This window comes from Natator depressus, chromosome 1 (assembly GCF_965152275.1).
Source record: "Natator depressus isolate rNatDep1 chromosome 1, rNatDep2.hap1, whole genome shotgun sequence".
Classification (NCBI taxonomy): domain Eukaryota; kingdom Metazoa; phylum Chordata; order Testudines; family Cheloniidae; genus Natator; species Natator depressus.
The window spans coordinates 52760099-52774591 of record NC_134234.1 but is presented as its reverse complement, the minus strand read 5'-3'; the positions used below and the strand labels follow the sequence as shown (position 1 = coordinate 52774591).

Here is a 14493-nt window from a genome sequence, read left to right as displayed (position 1 = left end):
ACTTTCCTCTCATGTAAGTGCTTCAGGATTGATTCCTTGAGGACCTGCTCCATGATTTTTCCGGGGAGTGAGGTGAGGCTGACTGGCCTGTAGTACTCCTGTAGTACTCCAACTAGTCACAAGTACTCCTTTTCTTTCAGCTGAAGAATGTGGGTGTTCTTTCCTTGCAGACCTGTATGCACTTCATTCAGTTTCCTAAATATGTCTGTGACTTAGCCAGGAAGGCATATCTTCCTTTGGTCACCTAAAAAATCAACAAATTCACTCTTTTTCCAGTCCGTTGCTTGTCTCTCAGTTCAAAAAATCATCCCAGTACTTTTCCTCAGCGAGCTTCAGTTTGGAATAAAAACATGTCATGATCAGATCCCATGTCTTCACACAGTTTTGCAAACAGATGCATGCAAAGAGGCTGAGTCTTGATGTAGTTCACAATAGATGATACTGCAAAACTTCACCTACCTCTGGACTCAGAGCTTTACATGCCTATCGGTCTTTGTGAATCATGTAGTGAGTCCACAGAGCAGACAGAGCAACTTTCTTTACCAAGGCATGCAGACCTGCTGGTGGCCTGCAATAGACCAAGCTCCCTCTGTGCAAAAGCCTACAATGTGATCACCCAGAACATTTTTGTTTTGCATGGAGCCATGTAGTACATCGAACATTCCTTGTGCTGGCTTGTGTCCAGGAAGAGGGAGAAAGAACAGAGTGTCTTCAAGGATTGCACCTTCCCATGTATTTCACAAAAGCAAAGAAATATGCATCAGGACCCTCAGCGCTCACACCATCTTGAAGAACAAAAACACCTGTGTTTTTCAGACTCTCCACCAGTGTGTTTTCCTGTTCTGCTGCTATCACCTTAATCCTTCAATTCACTGTGTTGTTGGAAAATAATATGTCTTTGAATTTATTTCCTCAGTTTCTCCACACATTATCTTCACCATATCAATTTCATCTGGCAAAATCAAAGTCTCTCCAATTATGTAAGACTTGGCCTGCACAAGGCAGTAACTCACTTCAGATGATGCCTTTTGTGTGTGGTCAGAGACGGACAGGGCTCTCTTGAATTGCACTTGTTGAGCTGAAAGTTCTTTCCAACTCTGGAAAAATGACCTTGGTTTTCCTATGTGTTCCCTGTGAAAGGCTAACAAAGGTCATTTAAGTTTATTAGGCTTCAGGCTTTTGCTAGATAATGCTATGTGACATAGTAGGCATTTTGGCCTTTCTTCGCTCTTGACAAAAACATTGGTGAAGCCATATGCAAAGCCTCACCATATCTGCCAGCACATTTCTTGCACTCTTGTTTTTCGCACATAAGTGCATTACTAGACTCACTGCTGGAGGATGAAGCAGATACTCTGCGTAAAAACAAGTCCATTGTGCCTCATCTCACAAGTCAGAAAACGGAATTCATTGTTAAGCAGATGAGGCCAGGACTTAGGAAGGCCCTGTGTGCTGATACTACGGCAGCACAGAGAGAGTGACTTACAATGATTCTTTATGCTTGAGTGCCACAAGGCTACTCAGGGTAGCATAAAAAGATATGGACCCTGCCTTAAGGAGCTCACAAGCTGCTGCAGATTCCCTCTCAGAAAAAGCTAGCACAGGTTCCTACCCGCTCAAGCAGAGAGGATGCTCTGTTGAGAAGGCTGCTGCCCGCAGATAAGCATCTTCTGGATTCAAGTCTCCCAGCTGGATGCTTGCACAGCCTGATGCGGCAAATGGTATCCACACAGCCACCTCCTCATGTGTCGAGACCTGCTGTACACACAACACACCAGGAGGCTGCCATTTTACAAAATGCATGCACCATACGTGCAAGGGCCCGCAATGAGGAGGCTGCAATTAGATCTACAAAATGGCAGCCTCCCAGCGCAGGTTTGAGGAGGTGGTCCGGACACGTTCAGGGGCAGATGGCATCATCTCGTGGGCCAAATCTGGTCCCTTGGACCTGCAACCCCATCTACTAATGGCACAACCCCATTTGGAATTGCAACCAACAGTTTGGGAACCACTGCATCTCAACAGGGTGGGGAGGGGATGGGTTGCATAGTAGCTGCTTGTGCTGATTTCACACCCACTCAGAGCTTCTAAGGGAATTTTCACCTAGGCAGCTCTGGCCAGATTTGAGTCCCTGTCCATTACTCAGGTAGAGCAAAGGTATTTGAAAAGGCGGAGAAAAATCTGCCCCCTTTTATTCAGAAAGCTAATGGAACGTGCTTTGATGGGCAGACACAGTTTCATATACAGTGACCAGGAAATAGCCTTTTTACTGGTCCAAAATGCAAAATAACAACCTCATTGGTAATGCAAACCTTTCTAAAGCATTGTAGACATCCAATTTTTCCTTTTAGAACAATATTAATTTGAAACCATAATAATCCTTTCATCTCCCGGGCAGTTTCTGCCTCCTGTAATCAGATTCCAAGGTGATGGTGTCTGAAGTAATATGCATCCATTACCCTCCCAATTAGTGTTATGATGCTAATCAGACTCAAATTGTAAACACAGTAGTGCATAAAATATTACCTTTAATTCTGCAATTATTTGTTTTGTTATATTTGTGATTTTTAAAGCCAACTAGCTTTTTTGTCCTTGCTTTTTTTTACCTTTCCTTTGGTAAAATGATTAAATCAGAGTATATAAATAATGCATCTGATATAAGCAACTGAAATAATGAGTGGTTAATTGATTAATCAATCACATTCGTTTCAGATTCTTAAAGTATGATTGTTTTCCAGTTGTACAATAAATGAGGACCAAGAATTACAAACAGTACCAATGTGTTATAACATATGACCTTTACTTTCATTTGCTAAATGCTGCATGACTATTTTTTTCTGAAATATAGTTTTGCCTGTATTTACTGAAATAATTATATAGGCCCCATTCTCAAATGTGTTCCACCTGTTCTCAGATGTGTTCCACTCTAGTGGCACAACACAGCCAGGCACCCATCTTAACCAGCTTCCTTGTATAAGAGGCATAGCAGCTCGATGCTACTCCCTGGGGGAAAAAAGAGTTAATTGCTGGAAGAAAAAATCCTGGCTGATAACAAACCTTTGAGGCTGCAAGCAGCTGAATGTAATTTAGCGCAGCCTATAGGCTGCTCTAAATTACATCAGGGACTGGAGTAGCCCCTAGTTGGGTCCAGGATTGGGACAATGCAAAAGGATATCTTAAAGCCTTTTTTGCCCATTCTTCCACCCCAGTGCTAAGTGTGTCTTATGTTCATCTGAGGACCAGGGTCCAGATCCTCAAAAGAGTTAGGTGCCTAAATACCTTTGAAGATCTGGTCTCTGGTCTCTTATACCTGTTTATATACCAACAGACAAGTTAAATGTCACATAGTTCTAAATGAATTGTAGTCTCATACATTTTAAGTTCATAAAGGCATGATTCATTTTAAGGGATGTAGCTGCTTCGACTGAGGATTATAAATACAAATAGAACTATTTATGCTGCAAAACAAAGGATTCTGTTTATATTTTGAAACTACAGTATGTTTTGCACTGCTAAGTCAAGTACTACTTCTCTCACTTTGATGCATTACACCCAAGGATGCTTTTAATGTTTTATTAAAATGAAGCATGGCTTCCATTACTGTGTGTTTTCAGCTACATAAGAGATTGCACACAGCTGATGTCACTAAATAAGTGGCTCTCACCCATTAGCATGAAATGCTATGTAATTCTATCACTTTGGGGGCAGAGGTGATATTCAGAGTGCAGTTCTATCCTGAAAAGTGATTCTAAATATAAACTACATTTATTGTCTCAATCATTTCCACATTGAATCTACTCTGCTAATTAGTACAAGGATGGGTTTTTTTCCCATAAATATCATGCTTCAAACACTGGGATGCTTAGCCCATCTCTCTGCCATTGTAAAATGGTTTTGACCATTTTATATATTATATTTGGCCAATTCCGAAAATCAGACATTCACTTTCACTGGAGTATTAACTGCACAGTAAGAAAAAATATATTTTCTGTGCTTCAGTTTCATTGTTGTTTAACATCTTTTGGCTGATTATTCTGTTTTTCTCTACTGGTTCTCTGAAATGTACAGTACAAATTGTGACATACATGTCCTAATAACAATAATTTGAATTTATGTAGTACCTTTCATCCAAGAATTTCAAAGCATTTTACAGAGGTAGGAAAAATATTTATCCCTTTATTATAGATGAGGAAACTGAGATACCAAGAGTCATACGTGATTTGATTAAGGTCAGACAGATGGTCAATAGCAGAGCTGCAACTATCATAGAATCATAGTATCATGGAATATCAGGGTTGGAAGGGACTTCAGGAGGTCATTTAGTCCAACCCCGTGCTCAAAGCAGGACCAATCCCCAACTAAATCATCCCAGCCAGGGCTTTGTCAAGCCTGACCTTAAAAACCTCTAACGAAGGAGATTCCACCACCTCCCTGGGTAACCTATTCCAGTGCTTCACCACCCTCCTAGTGAAAAAGTTTTTTCTAATATCCAACCTAAACCTCCCCCACTGCAACTTGAGACCATTACTCCTTGTTCTGTCATCTGCTACCACTGAGAACAGTCTAGATCAGTGGCTCCCTAACTTGTTCCGCCGCTTGTGCAGGGAAAGCCCCTGGCAGGCCAGGCAGGTTTGTTTACCTGCTGCGTCCGCAGGTTAGGCTGATCACGGCTTCCAGTGGCCGCGGTTTGCTGCTCCAGGCCAATGGGAGCTGCTGGAAGCAGTGCAGGCTGAGGGATGTACTGGCCGCTGCTTCCAGTAGCTCCCATTGGCCTGGAGCAGTGAACCGCGGCCACTGGGAGCCACAATTGGCCGAACCTGCGGATGTGGCAGGTAAACAAACTGGCCCGGCCCGCCAGGGACTTTCCCTTCACAAGCGGTGGAACAAGCTTGGGAACCACTGGTCTAGATCCATCCTCTTTGGAACCCCCTTTCAGGTAGTTGAAAGCAGCTATCAAATCCCCCCTCATTATTCTCTTCTGCAGACTAAATAATCCCAGTTCCCTCAGCCTCTCATAAGTCATGTGCTCCAGCCCCCTAATCATTTTTGTTGCCCTCCGCTGGACTCTTTCCAATTTTTCCACATCCTGCTTGTAGTGTGGGGACCAAAACTGGACACAGTACTCCAGATGAGGCCTCACCAATGTCGAATAGAGGGGAACGATCACGTCCCTCGATCTGCTGACAATGCTCCTACTTATACAGCCCAAAATGCCGTTAGCCTTCTTGGCAACAAGGGCACATTGTTGACTCATATCCAGCTTCTCATCCACTGTAACCCCTAGGTCCTTTTCTGCAGAACTGCTGCGTAGCCACTCGGTCCCTAAAATGTAGCAATGCATGGGATTCTTCCATGCTAAGTGCAGGACTCTGCACTTGTCCTTGTTGAACCTCATCAGATTTCTTTTGGCCCAATCCTCTCATTTGTCTAGGCCTCCTGTATCCTATCCCTACCCTCCAGTGTATCTACCACTCCTCCCAGTTTAGTGTCATCTGCAAACTTGCTGAGGGCGCAATCCACACCATCCTCCAGATCATTAATGAAGATATTGAACAAAACTGGCCCCAGGACTGACCCTTGGGGCACTCTGCTTGATACCAGCTGCCAACTAGACATGGAGCCATTGATCACTACCTGTTGAGTCAGATGATCTAGCCAGCTTTCTGTTCACCATTCATCCAGCCCATACTTCATTAACTTGCTGGCAAGAATACTGTGGGAGACCATATCAAAAGCTTTGCTAAAGTCGAGGAATAACACATCCACTGCTTTCCCCTCATCCACAGAGCCAGTTATCTCATCATAGGAGGCAAATTAGGTTAGTCAGGCATGACTTGTCCTTGGTGAATCCATGCTGACTGTTCCTGATCACTTTCCTCTCCTCCACTAGAACGAGGTCTCCTTATTCTCCTTTTTATAACAACTTGACCACACTGTCTCTCCTTAGGATCATATGATAATTTTGGTATTTATTGTTTCTGCTCTAGAGGGTAGAAAGTAATTATCTGGCCACCTTCCCAATGCTTACAACTGACTTGGATGTTAATCTTGTGTATGGTTCTCTGTGAATAATCATCAAGAACTGTTATTTCATATTCCTTTGGCATCATTAACATACATGATAAATTTGCTTTAAAGTTCTAGTCTTTACATAGTTCTAATCTGTCCATATTTTGCTTTCTTCCGTTTTCCGTAGGTGTGGACTATGCATTTCTGCTATGTATTAAATATTTATTAAGTAAATGACTGCCTTTGCAATGTGCCAAAGGGTTGTGTGTGGGCTAGAAGTGGAGTGCAGAAACTCTAAATTCTTACAATATGAGCAACCCAAGAAATCAAATCTCATGCTTCATCAGAGGTTGGTCAGTTTAAGATGATGACCTGTTAGGAACCCTCCACAGAGAGCCTGATCCAAAGCCCACTGAAGTCAGGCCCATGCACTGTGGAATTACAGAATCAAAGCTCTGCATTACCCAGATGGCCGGATAAATTTGTGTTTTTACCTTCTTTGAATTACTGAATATAAGCCATTGCTGTAATCAAGATAAAATACTTGATGTATCTATGATCTTCTCTTGTACGGGAAATCTCACGTTCCTGTAGTCACTTCATATTACTCAATGTCTCATGAATCTATATCGACATACTATCAAACAGCCATCTCATATCCTAATTCTTTTTATAACCCTATAGTGTGCAAATGAACTAAAGTGAGTTAATATACTAAATATACACATACTGTTTTTGAGAAAACTATTGAATGAGCAATTTACAGAAGGCCAGTGGAGGTAGGAAGTTTTGACTGGGTTGGTTTGGTCTCTTTGTAGTAAGGATATTTTTTGGCCTTGTTATTAAGCAAGTCCATTTTCAGTCCTATCATGGTCTGTCTTTATCTAAGATGCAGTTTATATTCAGTTTCAATATAAAATTACTACAGACACAAATTATAAAATTACAGTGCACACAAAGAAATACGTTAACTCTTAGATTTGCTGAGGGCCTAGAGAACTCTTACATTTGATATACAGTGAAATGCCTACTTGCACTCCATTTGCAGATTTCAGTCATAATGATTAGGAAGGAGAATGATACAGCAATACAAATTGGAATTTGCAGTTTAAATAACAGATTATAATCAGAATATTTTGAGGCGCCTTGTAATGCCTGAGAAATAAAGAAGGAATGTCCAAAGACATAATTTATGGAGAACACAGCCACTTGTGGTTCATAAAAAACTAACAAAAATGAAATAAATATTAGCATCTTTAGAGCAGCCCATTTGCTAATATTTCTTTCACTAGTTTTTTTTAATGGGCTGTTTTCTCCATAAATGATCTGTTTTCCCTTTTCTCTTTCACTTCTCAGGAGTTACTGAGCTCCTGAGTAAATGTGCTTATTATAACCTGTCTCTCAAACTATAGGTATCAATTTGTTCTAGTATCTTTTTCATTCCATGGCCTGAAGATGCAGTTATTCTCTTCTGCTCTTATTAATATTCCTTCTGCCTTTGACCTGGTCAGTGAATCTCATTCCTCCTCCTTTTTCTCCTCTTGATATCTGTGATTCTGTGCTCTCTTGGTTCTTCTCTTTCCTTGACAAATAGTATGTCAGCAGTTTCATCCATAGTTCTTCATCTTTCCTTCTTCCCAATGTAACCCTTCTGCCAGGCGAAGCCTGCAGCAACCTGGGCTGGATTTCTTTCCATTGATACAAAACAGAACCATCTCAAGCCCCCACCCAGTAACTTGGGGAAATTACACACACACCCGGGGACTTCTGAGAGGCAATACTTCCCCACTTGCAAGCACAAAGTCAGAGTGTAGAAAAGAAACTTTTAATAAAAGGAGGGAAGTAACTCAGCATTAATTTGGGGAAACACTGCAAACAGGCTTCATAAACCATGAGCAAAAGACCCACCCCGAAGTAAGTTGGGCAGTGTCCTTTTCCCCTCAGGTTCTTAAATCCAGCAACCCAAAAGTCCCTTTAGCGTGCCCATCCCTTCTCTGCTCCCAACTCATAGTTGCTATCCTTGGTCAGTGCAGACCCAGAGTTCAGAGGTGCATCTGCAGAGTTCACCTCCCACCCTGGGTGGAGGTAAGGAGGCACCTTATTCACTCCACTTCTTGGGCACTCGTCTGCCAACCTTCTCTGCCAGCAACCCTGCTGGCTGCTCGCTGCGCCTCTCCACCTCACCAGCCACTCATTTGCCAGCCGACTGTCAGTCATCTTCTGCAGCCACCTGCCTCTCTCCTGTGACGTCTTCACATCAGTCTCTTAGTGATTTTCAGCTCTTTGCAGGCTGGGCAGAAACACTGTCCCATCTCAAGTGATTTCAGCTCTGACTGAGCATTTAAAATAACCAAAGAGGCTCCCAAGGAAGCCTATTTAGCTCTTTCTTTGAACACTGGGGAGGAACAGGTCAAAGCAGTCTGGGGACTCCTAGGGAGAGGCCACACACCGCCTGGGTGGGACATCTGTCCTCATCCCTCTTACTTTCACAGGGATCTGGCATTCGAGCCCCAGGCTTAACGAGGTCCTTTCAGCGGAAGGTGACCCCCCTCATTTGGGGCAGGGTAAGCACAGTCCTGCTTCCTTGTATTCCTACAATAATTACAACATTTTGGTAACAGCATTTAATTCCCCCTGCATTCAGTACTAAAGTGATTTGTAACCCAACACCAGCCGAAGTTGATTACTTTGAGCAAAACATCGCTCTATTTGCTAGATGTCTAAGTAGACCAGGAGCAAACTGTATTTACATTAAACACACCCAAAGCCTCTCCTCCTCCCAGCTAGCTGTCAGGGAAGAATTCATTCCCTGCTTACACCTAACTTGTTGGCATCAGTCTAGTTTCTGTTCTCAATCCCTTCTATACATCTTCCTCTTGACATCATCTGCTCCCCTGTTTCAACTACTACATTTATGTGGATCATTCCCAAACCTACATCTCCACTCTTCACCTCCTTCATTATGTTTTAATCTTGTAACTCCAAGTGTCCTTCTGACATCTCCAGCCTCTCAAATCATATCTCTCCAAAATAATATTTACCATTCTTCCTTCTCTATCACTTCACATTTCTGACCATATAACAGATTCACAATCTCCTAGTCATTTTCAATTCTCTTCTTCCTAGTTCTCCTTTTAAAAATCAACAAAATCCATCCTTTCACATAATCTCCACTACTAAAATATTTGTCCATATATCAGTCATATTTTCCTTCAGTTCTCTTCTCTGCTCACCCTTGTTCTCAACTCTCCACCATCCAATCTATCCAAACCTTTGTAGTTAAAGTAATCTTCCTCTCCTACTTCCCTGGCCCCATTATACCCCTTGTGAATCCTTTCAATGACTTCTGGTCTGTTAGCATATCCAAGTTCCTAGCCATCCCCTTCAAGTCACTACAACCTCCTCTCCCTAATGACATCTTTGTTTTTATTTGTTCACTACTTTTCTACTCTCTAAACTCCTTCCAAGCCTCTCTTCTCACTTCTCAGTCTTCTCCGCTACATGCCTTCATTTATGATATCCCCTGCACTTGGCAGGTTTCCTGTTCTCTCCCTCTTTCTCCACCTACAAATGCTCAGTTAGATCATGTCATCTCTTCAGTACATGGACAGTTTCTTATTATATCTTTATAAAAGTGCCATGTAAGTTTACGGTGATGTCTAAATTATGCTATATTATAATAATATTCAGAAAAGGACATGGAGCAGTTGCTCCTTTATTCTGTCAGTAACTTCCATATTAAATTTTCTCAGTTTGCAAGTCATTTTTTTTTTGGGCTGCTAGCACTGCAAACTCAGCCATGGCTCTGCAGCACGAGGTGTTCTCTTTCTGCCACTTACGTCATCACCAGTAATAAGGATTCTACAATCAGAATTGAACTGATGATTTGGTTAACGATGCATGAGGCAGAATAACATCTGTCCAGTTCTTGCATAGCTGTATTGGCTCCACCATGCTAGCAGTAATAAAAGCTTGATTTTATGAGGAAGGTCACTAGAGTAAGGAACCTGGTTTTGTGACTAGGGCACTGGCTGGGGACTCCAACAGGGCTGGCTCCCCTTCACAGCTCAGTCATAGACTTTCTGTGTGACTCTGGCTAAGTTACTTTTTCTCTCCTGTGTGTCAGTAAAAGGCGGATAATAGCACTTCCCTACCTCCAAGAGGTGAATCCACTAATGATTGTTGGGTGCTCAAGTACTGTGGTATTGAGGGCCATATAAGCACCAAGATAGATATGACTTGATACAAAGGGAGCAAATGTAGCTTGTGTCTGTTGGACTTAGACTTTAGTAGTAGTAATAATAATAATAATACCTATTTCTTATATTGCACTTTTCATCAGTTAATCTCAAAGCACTCTATGAGCTTTAAAGTATTTATCCTTACAACATCCCTTTGAGATAGGGAAGTATTATTATCCCTGTAAGCACTTCAATAGGGATTATGGGCTAGCTTCACATTGCCATGCCTTTTACACATGTAGAAAATCACTGGGATTCACAAAGCCTACGTCTGACAGCTAGTTTCTTTATACAATGACTAGGGAGAGAGAGGTGCCTCAGAGTGGGATTCACAAAAGCCAGCACACTAGGCATCTTCTCTCCTAATCTAGCCAATGGGATATGCGGAAGAGAGGGATGTGTCCTAAACTCGCCCCCCCCCCCTGGAAGTTTGGCACCTAAGGCAGGCTGAAGGGAGGCATCTCCCTCTGCTTGGGATTCTCCATGGCAAACCCTCTCTTGGTAGTGGGCACCTATGTGGTTTTTGCAAGAAGTCTGAGGGAGGGAAGAAGAGGACCTCCCTCTGAACTTTTAGCTCAGTGATTAGAATACACACCTTGGCTGTGGGAGGCTCCTGATTCAAGTCTCCACTTCCATAGAGAAGGGAGGGGAAGGGATTTGACCTGGTTCTGCCACCTTTCAGGTGTGTGTCCTCACTACTGGGCTGATGTGACGCTCTCGCCTGTTGAAGCTATTCCACTGCGGCTACATCATTAATGTTTTAGGACAAATGTTTTTATTTAAAATCCATTGCCATGAGAAAGTTACATTAACTGTGTTGTGGGGGATTTTTGTCCTGCTAATGCATTCAGAAATTAAGAACAATTCTTTGTTTGAGACAAAAAAAACTTTATTTAACTAGCAAATTGAAAGAACTAGCAAGAGTCTCATTCAGTGTGAGCCTATATGCCATTTTCACATGAGGATCAATGTGGAGTGGTCATCACATACAAATTCACTGCATTCTCCACATTGCTTGTGGCTCTTCTGGCCACCTTACCGTGGCAAATATGGCAGTGTAGCCCAGGGACAAAATAATAGAGCAACACATCTGGAATACATTTGTACCTCACATACATTTTTGATACAGAAAAATGTTTTTTATGCTAAATTAAAAAAAATTCACATGTGCCTAGGTGAAAATGTCCTAAAACCACATAGCTGGAGGGCCACCAGTTCTTTAGTTATCCCACATATATGCTTATGGGATACAACTTTACCCCACGAATATAGATGAGAGTTAAAAAAAGTCATTGGACAATGGGATAGTGGATCTCCCACCTCCCCTAAGTAAGTGCCTTCAGCACGAGGCTACAGAATTATTCTCATGCTTGCTTATTCTTTCTTTCTCTGTGACCCAATGACTCTTTCATCATTTATCCACATGGAACAGTTTCAACAGGAGAGACTGAGGGAACCTCACCTCAGGCTCTCCCATAGCTCAGTAGTTAGGGCATATAGCTGAGAGATAGCGGACTCCAGTTCACCTCCCTTTTCCCTCTCAATTGGAGTGGGAACTTGAGTTGGTCAGCTCCCACACCCCAGGTGTGTAGACTGAGGTAAAAGTTCTGAGGGAGGTCCTCTTTCCCCCGCTGGGTGTTCTATGTGATCTCACCTACCGGATCAGATCCCCATAGGCAAACTCTGAGCTTGCTTACCAGATCAGGCCCCACAGTTCCAATGCCTTTCTTCCTCTGGTTCATGCATTGCTTTGGGGCTAAGAAGTCCAGACACCTGGCCTGAGGTAGCACAGAGGCAGAACCATAAGTGCCTATGGAGATTTTACTGAGAAAATGTAGATATCAAGTGAATTTAGATGCCTACAGTGTTTGGGAGAAGCTGAACAGAGGTTTTGTGAATCCCACTGGGCCTTATTCTGGGATTTAGGTTCCTAAAGTGGTAGTTAGCTGCATAAGTCCTTTTGTGAATTTAGCCCTGTGTCTTCTGATATGTTCTGTACAGCACAGAGCATATTAAGGAGACTCAATAGATAACTGATAAAAATTACAGAATAGTATTTAGAAAGTTTTTATTTTAAAATGCATTTCAACTTCATGGAACCCGTTGCTAGGCTTGGAATGTTAAAGGTTCCTGATTACAAGGATCAGACTGACTGAAAATGAGGTAGGTAAACAATTAGGCATTGCTTAAAGGGAGAACAAATACATATTGTCATTGTTTTAATACTGGAGATTAAATGACATTGTTATTCTTTATCTACTGTATAGCAACTTTTCAGTGATTATCCAGGCCTTGATCTATCAAATGCTTATATATTGAGTCCTTATTCATTTGAGTCATTTCATTGACTTTGCAGGATCCAGCACCCACTTTCTACATTTTGAGAAAGCCAGACCTTCATAAATTTGCTAAATACAATTACAGTGTGTACTACTTTTCTACTGTCTGTCACAGACAGTTACAAAAAGACCAGACATGTAATCCTTTCACTGCAACAAAATCATAACAAAATACAAAAAGATTAGTATAAATTATCCTTCAGATGAAGTTCTGGATAAGGACAAACACACAAGCCATACTTGTTCTAATATTAAGATTATAAACTCCTTTTTGAAGAGACAAACCAGACACAGTACGTTCCAAAAAGGGCTAATTTTTGTTGTATTGGTGCCTGATTAAAATGGCTCAACAAAAAAACTGAACAACTTTGGTTTCTGTATGAAAACAAAAGTATAACTTTCTCTTTTCTGGGTTTTTTTTTCCAGTATAGTGGGTTTCTCTCACGACAAAGCTGGGATATGTGGCACCCCACCTTGGTGGCTGAGGCATTGTTTGCTATTGCGAACATCTTTAGTTCCCTGCGCTTGATCTCATTATTTACTGCAAATTCTCACCTGGGACCTCTGCAAATATCTCTAGGAAGAATGTTACTGGACATTTTAAAGTTTCTATTCATATACTGTCTTGTGCTGCTAGCTTTTGCAAATGGGTTGAACCAGCTGTACTTCTATTATGAAACAAATGAACCCAACAGCTGCAAAGGAATACGGTGTGAAAAGCAGAATAATGCATTTTCAACGTAAGTGGCATATCTACTTTTCATTTGATACGTGCAATATTTTACTGCTTAGACTGGCTCAGACTGTAAGCTCTTTGGGGCAGAGATGTCTTTTGTTCAGCATTTGTACAGCATCTAGCACAGTGGTGTCCTGGTCCATGACTGTCTCTAGATCATACAATACAAATTATTAATAATAATTAATTAATTAATAACTACAGCACTCTATGATAATGTATGGGCTATGCTAGAAAGACGTCCACAGAATTAACTTAAAAGTCTATGAGCTAAAATGAGATAATAGTGTAATTTTGGCAATAAAATACTGATCTGGCTCCAAAAAACCATAAATTTAACCTGCTAAGAGTTTGCTTCTACAGGCAAATGTTGCTGTGGTTTTCTTCTATGTCTGTTTGTTAAGATTAAAGTGGCATCTTCTGAACAACTCCAGTTTTCAAAAATGTCACGATTGTGTGTGGATAAATTGGATGGACAAGGTTCCATGGAAGCAGGACAAGGGAAAAAATCAGCCCAGGCTGCCAGGAAGCCTGAGTGCAAGGCCCCCTTCAACTGAATTTCTTGTAAATGTTCAATCTCTACATTCTCACTTTTGTCTTACAGGCTAAATAGTAATGAATTTCAGTTATTTATTTTCCTTCACTTTGAAAGTCAGTAATTTTAGTTTTGCTATATCAAGTGACAAGTTTAGTGCTCAATCTGTATTAAATGCATTTTAATTCTCTACTTGAACTTTCATCTTCCACACTGAATCAAATTTCTGATACAAACAGCTGTTACCACCTGAGTTCTGTAAATCATATTTAGCTACTCACCTACATTTAAATTGTGCCAAGAGCCACTTCCCCACCAGGGTGACGTTGAGGGAGGCAATGATAACTAAGCTGTCTCCCCTGGGGATCTGAAGAGGGGTGCTGGCAGTGGTTATGGACGTAGAAGGGGTTGTCTAGTCAGGCTATGGTGGCTCCTGCTTCTTCAGTGCATGAGAAATTGCCAGCAGGGGAGTTTAGTGGTGCATTCTGTCTATGCCTTTACAAGAACTGCAGAAAGACATGCTGCACAGCCACTCCTTAGAGGTACCCTGGTACCAATTCTGCACTTACTTGCACCAGATTTACACATCTGTAACTCCAGAGTCCAGTTCAGTTACACCTGACTTGCACTGGT

The 14493-nt window shown here is 41.7% G+C and overlaps 1 protein-coding gene across 1 annotated transcript in view; it reads left to right on the top strand.

Moving 5' to 3' along the window:
• The window catches only part of TRPC4 (transient receptor potential cation channel subfamily C member 4), a 206058-nt gene that overhangs the window by 168615 nt on the left and 22950 nt on the right, over nt 1-14493 (top strand). Inside the window, exon 7 of the mRNA XM_074959934.1 lies at nt 13016-13329. Coding sequence (XP_074816035.1) covers nt 13016-13329 — 314 coding nt within the window. The remainder of the gene's footprint in view (nt 1-13015; nt 13330-14493) is intronic.